We start from the raw sequence: 15737 nt of genomic DNA on the forward strand, positions 1-15737 counted from the left end.
ACATTCGTAGGAGACACAGTCAGAGTCAAGACTTCCTGAACAGGACTACAAAGCTCCCTGCTGAGTATTCACATGCCAGCCACGCTTCATGCTCGTTTCATGCTGTGTGACATATGTGCATCTTTCATAAACAACTGATGTGCATTGTAGGCAACATGTAATCATTTAATATTTTTTAACAGGAAGAATTGGCCAGGCAGTAAGCACAGACTAATAGCATGGATGTTGAGAAAGAAATATACCAAGAAGATTTGTCAAAAAATGTTGAAGAGTTCAGCCTGAGAATGTTATGAGCATTATTTAGGAGGAACAAATCTAGATATTGGTTTTGTTTTGTAGAGAAAATACAGAAAACATACAATATTGGCTTTAGTATTTTGTGCATCTTCCCTGTGCTGTATAAACGAGAGCTAAGGTTTTCTTGACTTGAGATTTAAATTAAAGTGATTTTAAGTAGATTGAAAGACCCTGGTGACAGTTCTTTAGAATTTCAGTTCAGTCGCTCAGTCGTGTCCGACTCTTTGCGACCCCATGAATCGCAGCACGCCAGGCCTCCCTGTCCATCACCAACTCCCGGAGTTTACTCAAACTCATGTCCATCAAGTTGGTGATGCCATCCAGCCATCTCATCCTCTGTCGTCCCCTTCTCCTCCTGCCCCCAATCCCTCCAAGCATCAGGGTCTTTTCCAATGAGTCAACTCTTCGCATGAGGTGGCCAAAGTGTTGGAGTTTCAGCTTCAGCATCAGTCCTTCCAATGAACACCCAGGACTGATCTCCTTTAGGATGGACTGGTTGGATCTCCTTGCAGTTCAAGTGACTCTCAGGAGTCTTCTCCAGCACCACAGTTCAAAAGCATCAATTTTTCGATGCTCAGCTTTAGAATTTATCTCTTGGTAAATAGCTAATGGATCCAACCACATTGTAAACCTTTTGCAAATTGAAGGTGTGATTCTAGAAAAGCAGCTTCCAATGTGATGAATTATCCCTTATCAGACAAAATTTCTTGAAAGGGAATTTCAAAAATTATTTGAAAGGGAATGAAATCATCTCTACTCAAGTCAGTGTGACTAGCAAAATTTTTTGAAAGGGAATTTCAAAAATTATTTGAAAGGGAATGAAATCATCTCTACTCAAGTCAGTGTGACTAGCAGCATAGCATTGACTCTAAGAGAAAGCAACCTATCAATTCAAAAACCAAATGAAGATGAATATTGCTCTGTGAGTCCTGGTGGTTTTGTTGAGTAAGAGATCATCATATAGCCATGTGTCTTGGTTCTGACTCTCCTGCCTGGGCAGCTGCCAGCCAAGAAAATGGGTCCAGTAACACCACGTACTCTTGGATGCAAAAGCCTTCACCCAGCTCTGTAGAGATGGGCAGATAGAATGGAAGCCGCCACAGGCAAGAGTGGCAGGATCGTGCAGGTTAGAAGGAGAGTGGCTGGAGCCACACTCCTTGACCTCTACACCAACTGCGTGTCTGGGAAACTTACAGAACCTCTCTGTGCATCAGTTTCCTTGGTACTTAATTTGTGTGGGTGTTCTGAGGAATAAATACCTGAGATAGTGTACATGCATAATTTAGCTTACCTTAAAAGTGTGGTCCTTAATTTTGAAATCTTCATAATCTCCTGGGCTCAGGATTCTCATCGAGATAAATAATTGCTAAGGCTTGGGAAGCTTCTGTTGAATGTAGGTTTTCTAGATGTGCCTTGGGTTATAAAGAATGAAGTGTGCGTGGACTGCTGATTGTTTCTGTTTTTCCTTAAGTGAATGTTTAAAATTTAAATTCACTGAGTCTGGACAATATCAAGGCTAGAAAAAGACTATTGGTATTCAGAGGAGCCTTCTCTTCAGCTGCCAGAAATGAAAACAATTCTCTTTGGGGTAATTGGGACCTCTTAACTGAAGAAAGCATCACCACCATGCTTAGCAGTATCCGTGGCGAGTCCTGAATAAGTTTGAGACTATTATTGCTATGTACAGAGATGAAAATTCTGGAGAAGAAACGTCTTTTGCCTTTTTGGTTAAATAAAAAGCAAACTTTCTTGTATATGAGGAGTCCTCGACTGAAGCTCAGCTGAGAAAGGGTCCTGAGAACTCCAGGAGTGGGATTTAGTTGTCTCAAGCTTTGGCATAGAAATAAAAAAACCAGTATCTGGAGAGTGCTGAGACAAATGAATGAATGAATACAGCAGCCACAAATTAGACAGCAGCCCTGGCAAATAGAATCTTAGCTTAGTAAATAGAACATTTCCTGTACTACCTTTTCCTAGGAAGTTTTTCTGTTTGGTTGGTAGGTTTTTTTTTTTTGGTACTCTCCTGGATTTCTTCTTACCTCTCTGGAATTCTTCAGTTTGCTTACTGGTTCCTTATCAGCCCATCTGGACCATGGTGGTGCCATAGAAACTCTCCTTTTATCTCTCCTTCTCAACCTGCACTTGCTGCCTGGGTAATTCCCCGGGCTCCTGGGTCATGTAGCATCTATGTTCTGAAGATTCCTGATGGCACATCTCCAGCATGGGCATCCACCCTGGACAGAAGACTCATCAAGCCAACTGCTCACTGTATTTCCATCATATATCTAACAGGCTCCTCAGAGTTAATCTGTCCAGTTAAGCCCCACCTTCCTCATCCACACTTGCTCTTTCTGCCGTCTTCTCAATCTCAGTAAATAACCATTTTGTCTTGCCACTTGCTCGGGTCAGAGCCTTGACCTCCTTTCTGTCATTCGACCTCCAGGCCCTCAGCACATCCTGCTGCTTGTATAAAATATTCAGAAGCAAGCCACTTCCCACTTCTCACTGCTGCTTCTCTGGTTCAAGAACCAGTGTGATGGTGGGGCCACCATCACCTTACTGGATTACTGAATTACTGGATTCTGGCCTGGATTACTGAAAGAGCCTCCCCTATCCTATCCCCTCTGTCCTTGTCCACCTACAGTCTAATCTCAACACAGTAATCAGATGATACTTCCCAAATGTTAAGTTGAATCTTTTTACCCCACTGTGCAGAACCCTCCATGGCTTCTCATTTCTTTCCAAATAAAACCAGTTTCCAATCTGTAGCCACAAGGCCCTGGGTGATCTGACCTCCTATTTCCTCACCGAGGCCTCTAGCTAAATTTGTTTTTGCTCTGTTCTCACCACTCTAGCCAGTTTGGGCCAACTTGTTAATTTGGGGCAACTCCTAAGGCAAGCTCCCCTGATAGGGCATTTGCTCTTACTGAAACATTCTTCTCTAGGTATTCACATGGGTTAGTCCCCAATTTATTGTAAGTCTTTGCTTAAATGTCATTTTTTTCAGTGAAAGCTTGACAGAAACCCTCTCTGACCACCTGTTTGAAACTTGTAACCCCCCTCTGGTACTCCTTCACCTTCTTTCCTTGCTTTATTTTTTTTCTGCAGCACTTACCACTGTTTGATGGACATTTTACTCATTCATTGGAGAAGGAAATGACAACCCACTTCATTATTCTTGCCTGGAAAATCCCATGGGTAGAGGAGCCTGACAGGCTACAGTCCGTGGGGTCTCAGAGAGTCAACCACGACTGAGTGACTAACACTTATTCATTTGTTTATCCTCTCTCCCTACCTGTGGACTAGAATGAAAGCTCTGTGAGAGAGCAGAGAATTGTGTTGATTTTATTCACTGCCATATCTCAGCACCCAGAATAATGAATGCTTGACTCATCATGGGCCCTCCATATATATTTAAACTCTCAAGCTAGCTAAAGCTTGAATTTTCTTTCAAATTCATGTTACTATTATTCCAGGTTATTAAATTCACTCACAGGTTAATGCTTTTTAATTTTTTATAGAATGAAACTTTGCTACTTGTTGCCCAAAGTGAAATCTACTCTGAAGATTCCTGCAGATAAGCATCTACTTCAGCAGTTGGAAATGTGTGTGAGAAAACTCCTCTGTCAAGAAAAAGATAAAGATGTTTTGGCTATTGTAAAAAGAGTAAGTATCCCTCTTGCCATGGCACTTGTCTTTCTTGGGTTAAGATGGTCTTAATCATAGCTTCACTATTCTTGATGGGAACTTGATGGGCTAACAGTAGTATGTTAAAATATTTAAATCATTGCTAGAGTAGTAGGATTTGGTGGATGTGTGCTCTAACTGGAGAGGGAAGTTCCTTCTAGAAAGCACTTATCTGGTGACTCAGCTGATAAAGAATCCGCCTGCAATGTGGGAGACCTGGGTTCAATCCTTGGCTTGGGAAGATCCCCTGGAGAAGGGCATGTCAACCCATTCCAGTATTCTTGCCTGGAGAATTCCCATGGACAGAGGAGCCTGGTGGGCTGTAGTCCATGGGGTCGGAAAGAGTCAGACAGGACTGAGTGACTAAGCACAGAGGGCCCTGAAGCATGAAGCTTTTATTATTGGTAATACAAGCTCTATGAGAGAGCTTGCATTGTAGGTACTCTATAAATACTTTAAAGCTAGTCATGGATGTTTCACTCACCAGACTACTTATAAGTGATTATAATTGGTAAGACTTTGTTGGTAAAGTCACGTTTGATAGAAACTTAGCCCTGGGACTTCCCTGGTGGTCCAGTGGCCAAGAACCCACGCTCCCAATGCAGGGGCCTGGGTTCATTCCCTGTCAGGGAAATACCCACAGGCCACAACTGAGACCCAGCATAGCCAGCTAGCTAGAAACTTGGCCATGAAAGGGTTCGAAGGGCCTTCAGTGATCTGTTTGACTTTGCAGAAGCTCTGGACCTGGAAATGTTAGGTATCACCTTAGGATCTTATTAGTAAGTGGCAGCTCTAGGGCTGGAATAGAGACCCCTTACCCCTTTTCAATTATGTACCATTGTGTTTTATGGCTTTTTTGTTAGTTTTTTTTAAGCCTATGATCTTATATGGATTGTTTGGCAGGGTTTAACACTGAAACAGTAAACATTTGGGTTAGTGAAGTCAAACTTGAAAATACTTTAGTCTTCAAAACCTCTTTCGCCAAACATTTAACTAATGTTTTTATGAGATTAAGTCAAGTCGTTATTTCTATGAATCTGAATGTGAAATTCATGATACATAGTTTTTGAGCCTTTATCTGTAGTTGAGAGGAATGAATTTATTAATGTCATAAACAACTTGGTGTCAATGATGAGGGGAGAAAAAAGAGAATACTTTGATTTTTTTTTTTTTTTCTTTTTTCTAGGGATCCTTGTGATGTTGCATAAGAAGCTTTTTAAAAAAGTGATTTGATAACAGTATTAATGAGTATAATTTTATTTTACTGAAATGTAAATTTTCCTTTCATTAACTGAAATAATCAGAAATACTCAGAATTTGGACATGCATCTAAATCTAAAAATATAGATATACATACTTTCGTTTCTACCAGATATTTCTGTCTTTACCATTTAATTACAGAAGTATAGGAGATGGTGTTAACTTTCAAAAAAAATAGTTAATTTGGCTGCATCGGTCTTAGTTGCCCCATGTAAGATCTCCCTTGTGGAGTGTGGGCTTAGTTGCCCAGCAGCATGTGGGATCTTAGTTTCCTGACCAGAGATTGAACTTGTGTCCTCTGCATCCAAAGGTGGATTTTTCACCCCTACCCTACCAGGGAAGTTCCAGTTAGTTACTTTTTTGAGAGTATTTATAAACTGAAGAGATAACTCAAGCTGACCCCATTAAATAGGGCAAAATGCTATAATTAAATAAATAGATTACTGAATGGATTATTCAGGAGTACAGTTCTTATTTTAAGAACATTGCACATGAGGAAGTCATTCTATCTCATAAAAATTCTGTACTGTAATGTTTATCAAACTGACGTATTGGGGTGGGAGGCCCTCAGGAAGCTATTCAAAGCCTTGCGATAAAAATGAAATAGCTTAGTTTATTAAGATGAAAAGTAATTTCATTTAAAAGGGATATTTCATGGCATGAATTGTAACATTTTCATAAATTTCAGCATAAAAATAAAACTAAATAAATACTATCTTTGCAATCGATAACTTTGGGCATATGAATAAATGTACTTGTACTTGACCATCAGAGTTATTCCTGTAAAGAAGTACTGTCTTCTGTCAGAGATAGAACCCTGGATTAGATGGGCCAGTGTTTGATTGAAATAATTTATTTCAGACAGTGTATTCTGAAAGACATAAATTAAGAGAATGCTTTCAGAGCAAAATTTTTTCTATTCATTAGAATGTCATAAGGGTCAAAAGTTTCTGTGGAAAGGAACCAAGAATATTAAACCAAATGATAGCCAGCTTCTTATGTATTTAGCTAAAAGATTTTTTTAATTTCAAAAATTATATTTCTGAACATTCAGGAAAGAGTGGCACAGGGAGTTATTAGAAATTAGTTAAATTGCATGTATTTAGTATTTAAAAGAATCCTCTAGATCTGCTTTTCTTAAGGTTAAAAACTTTTAAAGTTCAAATTGATCCTGGTATTACTGTATGAAGTGAAGTGAATCGCTCAGTCGTGTCTGACTCTGCGGCCCCGTGGACTGCAGCCCGCCAGGCTCCTCCATCCATGAGATTTTCCAGGCAAGAGTACTGGAGTGGGTTGCCATTTCCTTCTCCAGGGGATCTTCCCAACCCAGGGATTGAAGCCGGGTCTCTTGCATTGTAGGCAGACGCTTTACCATCTGAGCCACCAGGGAAGTCCTGGTATTAATGTATAGTGGCTGATTAAAAATCAGCACAGAGTTAGGAAGAACTTTAGAGGTTTTATACTTTAGCCTTTCACATAGTGGAGGAATCTCTTCTTTGAACCTCTCTCTAGAAAAGGAGTCTTTTTGAGAAATGAATAGTTGATTTAATTGCTATTGAATTATTTTAAAACATTTTCTTTACAGACCGTGTTAGAGTTGGACAGAATGGAAATGTCCATGGATGCTGTAAGTATACTCCCTTTACCTTATGTGGAAAGGAATCTTTAAAAATTGGCAGAGACTCATCATTACTGTTTCACAATTTCATTTTAAACTTTAAACTTAGTTTCAGAAAAAGTTTTATGAGAAAGATTTGTTGGATCAAGAGAAAGAAAGAGAAGAACTACTTCTTTTGGAAATGGTATGTTTTCACATGCATACACACCTACTCTTTTCTGACCAGTATTAACTGTGCTATGTTATTAAACTAAATAAATTATTTCGGTATCACACTATTTTTACTTTCTCTATAAATGACTGAAGAAGAGTCCTGATCTTTTGAAATATGTTCTTTTATGAACTGGAAGGAGAATTATATTTGAGAACCTTTAAAATACTACCTTATTGAGGTATATAGACTTAACGATTAATTGCAGATGCTTAAAGTGTACAATTTGGTGAATTTTGACATATGGACATATCCGTGAAACCAGAATATAAAACACCAAACATTGTTATTCCTTTAGAAATTTTGTTGTGCCCCTTTGTGATCCACAACTAATGAATTGAATCATTCATTAGTACTTTTTGGGTCATACTTCTCTCCATCAGTATAATTATTTTGAGATTGTTCTATGTAGTTGTGTATATTAAGAGGTCACTCCTTTTTATTTATAAATAGTAGCCCAAACTATCTGAGAAGGCGATGGCACTTCACTCCAGTCCTCTTGCCTGGAAAATCCCATGGATGGAGGAGCCTGGTAGGCTGTGGTCCATGGCGTCGCTAAGAGTCAGACACGACTGAGCGACTTCACTTTCACTTTTCACTTTCACACATTGGAGAAGGAAATGGCAACCCACTCCAGTGTTCTTACCTGGAGAATCCCAGGGACAGGGGAGCCTGGTGGGCTGCCGTCTATGGGATCACACAGAATCGGACACGACTGAAGTGACTTAGCAGCAGCAGCAGCAGCCCAAACTATGGATATACCACTGTGTTTTTGTATGCACGCGAAGTCGCCTCAGTAGTATCCGACTCTATGACCCCATAGACTATAGCCCACTAGGCTCCTCTGTCCGTGGGATTCTCCAGGCAAGAGTACTGGAGTGGATTGCCACTCTCTTCTCCAGGAGATCTTCCTGACCCAGGGATCAAACCCACGTCTCTTACATCTCCTGCATTGGCAGGCGGGTTCTTTACCACTAGCGCCACCTGGGAAGTCGCTTACGATGTGTTTCAGTTCAGTTCAGTTCAGTCGCTCAGTCATGTCCAACTCTTTGCAACGCCATGAACCACAACACGCCAGGCTTCCCTGTCCATCACCAACTCCCAGAGTTTACCCAAACTCATGTCCATCGAGTCGGTGATGCCATCCAGCCATCTCATCCTCTGTCATCCCCTTCTCCTCCTGCCCCCAATCCCTCCCAGCATCAGGGTCTTTTCCAATGAGTCAACTCTTCTCATGAGGTGACCAAAGTATTGGAGTTTCAGCTTCAGCATCAGTCCTTCCAATGAACACCCAGGACTGATTTCCTTTAGGATGGACTGGTTGGATCCCCTTGCAGTCCAAGGGCCTCTCTAGTCTTTTCCAACACCACAGTTCAAAAGCATCAATTCTTCGGCTCTTAGCTTTCTTCACAGTCCAACTCTCACATCCATACATGACCACTGGAAAAACCATAGCCTTGACTAGACAAACTTTTGTTGACAAAGTAATGTCTCTGCTTTTTAATATTCTATCTAGGTTGGTCATAACTTTCCTTCCAAGGAGTAAGCATCTTTTAATTTCATGGCTGCAGTCACCATCTGCAGTGATTTTGGAGCCCCAAAAAATAAAGTCTGACACTGTTTCCACTGTTTCCCCATCTATTTGCCATGAAGTGATGGGACCAGATGCCATGATCTTCGTTTTCTGAATGTTGAGCTTTAAGCCAACTTTTTCACTCTCCTCTTTCACTTTCATCAAGAGGCTTTTTAGTTCCTCTTCACTTTCTACCATAAGGGTGGTGTCACCTGCTATCTGAGGTTATTGATATTTCTCCCAGCAATCTTGATTCCAGCTTGTGCTTCCTCCAGCCCAGTGTTCCTCAAGTTAAATAAGCAGGGTGACAATATACAGTCTTGATATACTCCTTTTCCTATTTGGAACCAGTCTGTTGTTCCATGTCCAGTTCTAACTGTTGCTTCCTGACCTGCATACAGGTTTCTCAAGAGGCAGGTCAGGTGTTCTGGTATTCCCATCTCTTTTAGAATTTTCCACAGTTTATTGTGATCCACACAGTCAAAGGTTTTGGCATAGTCAATAAAGCAGAAATAGATGTTTTTCTGGAACTCTCTTGCTTTTTTGATTATCCAGCAGATGTTGGCAATTTGATCCCTGGTTCCTCTGCCTTTTCTAAAACCAGCTTGAACATCTGGAAGTTCATGGTTCACCTATTGGAGAATTTTGAGCATTACTTTACTAGCATGTGAGATGAGTGCAATTGTGCGATAGTTTGAGCATTCTTTGACATTGCCTTTCTTTGGGATTGGAATGAAAACTGACCTTTTCCAGTCCTGTGGCCACTGCTGAGTTTTCCATGTTTGCTGGCATATTGAGTGCAGCACTTTCACAGCATCATCTTTCAGGATTTGAAATAGCTCAGCTGGAATTCCATCACCTCCACTAGCTTTGTTCGTAGTGATGCTTCCTAAGACCCACTTGACTTCACATTCCAGGATGTCTGGCTCTAGGTGAGTGATCACACCATCGTGATTATCTGGGTCGTGAAGATCTTTTCTGTACAGTTCTTCTGTGTATTCTTGCCACCTCTTCTTAATGTCTTCTGCTTCTGTTAGGTCCATACCATTTCTGTCCTTTATCGAGCCCATCTTTGCATGAAATGTTCCCTTGGTATCTCTAATTTTCTTGAAGAGATCTCTAGTCTTTCCCATTTTGTTGTTTTCTTCTCTTTCTTTGCATTGATTGCTGAGGAAGGTTTTCTTACTCTCCTTGATATTCTTTGGAACTCTGCATTCAAATGGGAATATCTTTCCTTTTCTCCTTTGCTTTTCTCTTTTCTTCTTTTCACAGCTATTTGTAAGGCCTCCTCAGACAGCCATTTTGCTTTTTTGCATTTCTTTTGCATGGGGATGGTCTTGATCCCTGTCTCCTGTACAATGTCATGAACCTCTGTCCTTAGTTCATCAGGCACTCTGTCTATCAGATCTAGTCCCTTAAATCTGTTTCTCACTTCCACTGTATAATCATCAGGGATTTGATTTAGGTCATACCTGAATGGTCTAGTGGTTTTCCCTACTTTCTTCAGTTAAAGTCTGACTTTGGCAATAAGGAGTTCATGATCTGAGCCACAGTCAGCTCCTGGTCTTGTTTTTGCTGACTGTATAGAGCCTCTCCATCTTTGTCTGCAAAGAATATAATCAATCTGATTTCATTGTTGACCATCTGGTGATGTCCATGTGTAGAGTCTTCTCTTGTGTTGTTGGAAGAGGCTGTTTGCTATGACCAGTGCATTCTTTTGGCAAGACTCTATTAGCCTTTGCCCTGCTTCATTCCGTACTCCAAGGCCAAGTTGCCTGTTACTCCAGGTGTTTCTTGACTTCCTACTTTTGCATTCCAGTCCCCTATAATGAAAAGGACATCTTTTTTGGGTGTTAGTTATAAAAGGTTTCCCTGCCTTAATGGACATTTGGGTTACTTCTAGCTTGGGAATATTAGTGAAGAAATCTTTGAGTGGATGTATACTTGGATTTCTTTGGGAAAATAACCTAGCAGTGGAATGGATGGATCATATGTTAAAGTATGCTTAACTTTAAAACCAAGACTGTTTTGCAAAGTAACTTATACCCCTACTGACTGTGGTGGAGAACTTCAGTTACCTCATATCCTCTGTAATGCTTGTTAGAGTGAGGGTGTAATGGTATCTCATTGCAATTTTAGATTGCATATCCCTGATGCCTAATGAGACTGAGCATCTTTACCTTTGTGTATTGGCCATACTTCTATCTTAGTTGATGAAGTCTATTTTCAGATTTTAAAGTGGGTTGTTTCTCTTCTTATTATCAAGTTGTAAGAGTTCTTCATAAACTCTGAATATAATTCCTTTGTCAGATACACATTTTATGAATATTTTCTTGGAGTCTGTGCTTTTTTTTTTTTTCATTTACTTAATGGTGTCTTTGAAGAGCAGAAATTTTTAATATTGATCAAGTGCAACTTATATCCGTGTGTTCTCTTAGCATAGTTCATGCTTTTTTGTACCCAAGAATCCTTTGAAAATAAAAGTGAAGTCATTCAGTCATGTCCAACTGTTTGTGACCTCATGGACTGTAGCCTACCAGGCTCCTCCGTCCATGGGAATTTCCAGGCAAGAATACTGGAGTGGGTTGCCATTTCCTTCTCTAGGGGATCTTCCCAACCCAGGGATTGAACCCAGATATCCTGCATTGCAGGCAGACACTTTTACCTTTTGAGCCACCAGAGGAAGCCCTTAGTCTATCCCCAAATTATAAATTATAAAGACTTTTTCCTGTTTTCTTCTAGGAATTTTAGTTTTAGGTTTTACACTTAGGTCTATGAATCATTTCAAGTTAATTTTTATGTTTATTTTTTCTATCTGAATAAGCAATTATTCTAGCACCATTTGTGGAAAACTTGCTTTTCCACAGTGAGTTGCTTTAGCACCTTTTTTTTTTTTTAATCAGTTGTTCATATGTATGTATGTGTGTGTGTGTGTCTGCTTAGGGACTCACTATTTCATTCCACTGATTTATATGTTTGTCTTTCTGGCCATTCTAAACCACCTTGAACACTGTGTAGTAATTCTTAAAATCAGGTAAGGTCAGTTCTCAGACTTATTATTTTAAGTTGCTTTGGCCAGTTGAGGCCCTCTGCAGTTTGATATACAGTTTAGAATCAGTTTGTCAATTTCTAAAAAGCCTGAAAGTTTAGTTAAAATTGTGTTAATTATCATTCATCTGTAGATCAATTTGGAAAATTGCCATCTAAACTTATGAGTCTTCTCTTGATTGGTTTATTTAGTCTTTACTTTTCTTCTCAGTTTTGGTAGTCTCAAGTATAGAGTTCAAGGAAGTCTTTTTGTTAGATTTACTTCTAGTATATTATGTTTCTTGGCATTGTGGATGGAATTGTAAGTTTAAATTTTGCTTTCTAGTTTTTTGTTGCTGGAGCTTAAGAATACTGTTGATTTTTGTATATTAGCCTTGTATTTTGCAGACACACTGTTTTCTTATTTGTTCTAGAAGTTGGTTTTTAGATTTAATCAGACATTCTACCTGAGCCATTATGTCATCTTGAGGAAAGCTTTCTTATCTCTCCTTGCTGTTCTTTGGAACTCTACATTCAAATGAGTATATCTTTCCTTTTCTCCTTTGCCTTTCGCTTCTCTTCTTTTCTCGGCTATTTATAAGGTCTCCTCAGACAACCATGTTGCCTTTTTGCTTTTGCTTTTCTTGAGAATGGTCTTGATCACTGCCTCCTGTACAGTGTTACAAACCTACATCCATAGTTCTTCAGGCACTCTGTCCATCAGATCTAATCCCTTGAATTTATTTGTCACTTCCACTGTATAATTGTAAGGGATTTGGTTTGATCTAGGTCATACTTGAGTGGTCTAGTGGTTTTCCCTGCTTTCTTTAAAGTCTGAATTTTGCAATAAGGAGTTCATAATCTGAGCCACAGTCATCTCCTGGTCTTATTTTTGCTGACTGTATAGAACTTCTCCATCTTCAGCTGCAAAGAGTATAATCTGATTTCGGTGTTGACCATCTGGCGATGTACATGTAAGAGGGTGTTTGCTATGACCAGTGCGTTCTCTTGGCAAAACTCTGTTAGCCTTTGCCCTTTCATTTTGTACTCCAAGGCCAAACTTGCTTGTTACTCCAGGTATCTCTTAACTTCCTACTTTTGCATTCCAGTCGCCTATGATGAAAAGAACATCTTTTTTTGGTGTTAGTTCTAGAAGGTCTTATAGGTCATTATAGAACCATCATTCACTACTTAGGACCCAAATTTCCCTCTTGTTTTTTTTCCCCTTCAGCCTGAAGAATGAAGTGCAAGTATTTTTAGACAGATTATCTTAGTTTTCCTTTATCTAAAATGTCTTATTTTTGCCTTCCTCTTTAAGGGATATTTTTATTGAATACAAATTCTGTTTGCAAGCCTTTTTTCATACTGTACTTAAAAGAATTATTTCTCTGTGTTCTGGTCTCTCTAGTATCTGATAAAATATCTGCTCTCATTTGAATTATTGTTCTTCTGTGTATAATGTTGTTTGTCTCTGACTACTTCCAAGGTATTTTCTTGTTTTTAGCAGTTTGATTTTGATGTTTTTAGGCATGATTTGCTTCATATTTATCCTGTTTTGGACTTGTTGAGCTTCCTGAATCTATAAACATGTATCATTTCCCAAATTTGGGAAGGTTTGACCTGTTATTTGTTTAAATATATATTCTGTCCCCTGTTGCTCACTCTTATATTTCTGGGTCAATAATTATACACGTGTTAGATCTTTTGATATCATCCCACAGGTCCGTGAGGCTTTGTTCTTTCTCTTTTTCCCCTTAAACTCTGCTTCTCAGAGCGAATAATCTCTGCTGACCCATCTTCAGTGTCACCATTTCTTTCCCTGCTTCTCCATTTGGCTGTTGAGCCCATCCAATGGTTTTAAAGTTTCCAGTGTGTGTTTTTCAGTTATAATATTCCCATTCATTTTTATATTATCTATTTCTCTACAGAAAATTGTGCTATGAGTTTAAAAACTTAAGTGGAAATCCTCTGAAAAGCAACTTGTATTATTCAGCAGTCTGTAAAACAAAGATTAGAACTCAGGATTGCCAGTGGTAGACATAAAGAATAAACAGAATAAATAGGCTCTAAAAAGTTTAGGACTTAATAACCTAAACCCAAGATAAAAATCAGAGAATAGAAAAAGATTCACAGATGATCCTATTATTAGAGTTACCCAACAAGGACTTCAAGATAACTATCATTAATATGATCAAATAGTAGAGGAAAAGATAAAATAGATGGCACTACTTCTTAAGCTCACTTAACAATATTTTTCAGCTTTGCATGTTTTATTTTCAGTTTTAGAATTTTTATTTGATAGTTTTTTATGCAGTCCAAGTCTATGTGGAAATTTTTTGTTTTGTCTGTTTTTTCTTTTTCTTCATTTTACACTTGTTCTTGAAAAGAATGTGTATTCTCCATTGTTGACTATAGTGTTCCGTACATGCTGGTTATGTCATGTTTGTTCAGAACTTGATATGAGTTATTTTGATTATTCTGTTGGGATAAAGAAGACTTTGAGCTTGGGAATATTTTGTTTCTTGGTGTGGGAGCTGATTATATGGGTGTGTTCATTTTGGGAAAATTTACTGAGCTGTATACTTACAGTTTGTGTACTTTCTCTATGTGTATTATACTTCAATCAAAATTTAATATCTACAGAATTTTTTTTCTCTTAGGCTTTTAAAAGAAGGATATTGTTTTTTCACTTATCAGTTAGAAGTGGAAAGGGCCAATAGTACCAATATTTTGCTGATGAGAATTAGTAAATGAAAGTGAAGTGAAAGTGTTAGTCACTCAGTTGTGTCCAACTCTTTGCTACCCCATGGACTGGGACTATAAACCCCAGGCTCCTCTGTACATGGAATTCTCTAGGCAAGAGTACTGGAGTGGTTTGCTATTCCCTTCTCCAGGGAGTCTTCCCGACCCAGGAATGAAACCTGGGTCTCCTGCATTGCAGGCAGATTCTTTACCATCTGAAAGGCTCATTGCAACAGTAATATCAAATTCATTGTTTTATCTTGAAAACCCTCCCAGGGCACAATTCTGTAGATGTTAAAAAAAAAAAAATCTGAAAGAACCGTGACTTCTTTAGGTACCAATTTTGAGAAAAAATTACTTCTGTTAGGTATTTTTGTGAACTGTATTTTTATATCTCTAAAGCTTAGAGTAATTTCTGATTAGAACAGTTTTTCTAAATCTACTTATGCTTGTTAAATAATTAATTCAATGGAAGCATACCTCCTTGCTATACTTTAATAGTTTAGATCAGGTAATGAATCCTCCTAGAAGCATTACACTTTGCGTACTCTGTTCCTTTATGTCTCACTTTTAATTGGACATTAAGGGAATGTAGTGTTTTAATCATAGCTCTGCCAGTATCTTTATCTAGAGTTCTGCTGCCATTTTTGTCTTCTCTGAAATTTTTGTCATCACAAAAGGCAAGATTACATTTTTTTCCTTCCAGATTGAGTTGGTATAGTGTATTCTTGGTTATTAAAATATTCATAGCTTTGGGACTTTGAAATGATAAATATCATGATGTGTGAAACAACATGATACATAACTGTATGATCTTAATTACATAAAAATGAATGCCTAGTTATGAAAATACACAAATGAGACTTGGGAGGACATGTCAAACGGTAAACTGCTTGTGATTATGAATGACTTTGTTTTTGCTTCTTGTGTTTTTTTGGTTGCCTATTATGCACATGTTAACTTTTAATAAATAAATGTTATTTTAGAAACCTTAAAAAGTAAATCTACTTATGCTTACCTTTAATGCTAAGGTGCTGTTTTATTAATAGGAGCAATTAGAAAAAGAGAAGCAACAAAATGATGGAAGGCCTATGAGTGATAAAACCTTTGAAAAGAAACGTAAGTAGTTTTCCCACATCCTTGCCACCAAGGTACACGATTGATGTTATATCCCAGCATTCTGAAAGACCATGCTGAGTTTTTTTTTTTTTTTTAACTTTTAAAATATGTGCTTGTTTATTTATTTTTTAACTGAAGGATAATTGCTTTACAGAATTTTGTTGGTTTCTGCCAAATATCAACATGAATCAGCCATAGGTATA

General features: G+C 38.5%; 1 protein-coding gene across 2 annotated transcripts in view; it reads left to right on the forward strand.

Moving 5' to 3' along the window:
- The window catches only part of PPP4R4 (protein phosphatase 4 regulatory subunit 4), a 100581-nt gene that overhangs the window by 73435 nt on the left and 11409 nt on the right, over window positions 1-15737 (forward strand). For both annotated transcript variants that reach the window (XM_061159692.1, XM_061159693.1), the window contains 4 exons: window positions 3819-3963; window positions 6830-6871; window positions 6972-7046; window positions 15465-15534. In XM_061159692.1, the coding sequence (XP_061015675.1) occupies window positions 3819-3963; window positions 6830-6871; window positions 6972-7046; window positions 15465-15534 (332 nt within the window). The remainder of the gene's footprint in view (window positions 1-3818; window positions 3964-6829; window positions 6872-6971; window positions 7047-15464; window positions 15535-15737) is intronic.

Source organism: Dama dama, chromosome 13 (assembly GCF_033118175.1).
Source record: "Dama dama isolate Ldn47 chromosome 13, ASM3311817v1, whole genome shotgun sequence".
Classification (NCBI taxonomy): domain Eukaryota; kingdom Metazoa; phylum Chordata; class Mammalia; order Artiodactyla; family Cervidae; genus Dama; species Dama dama.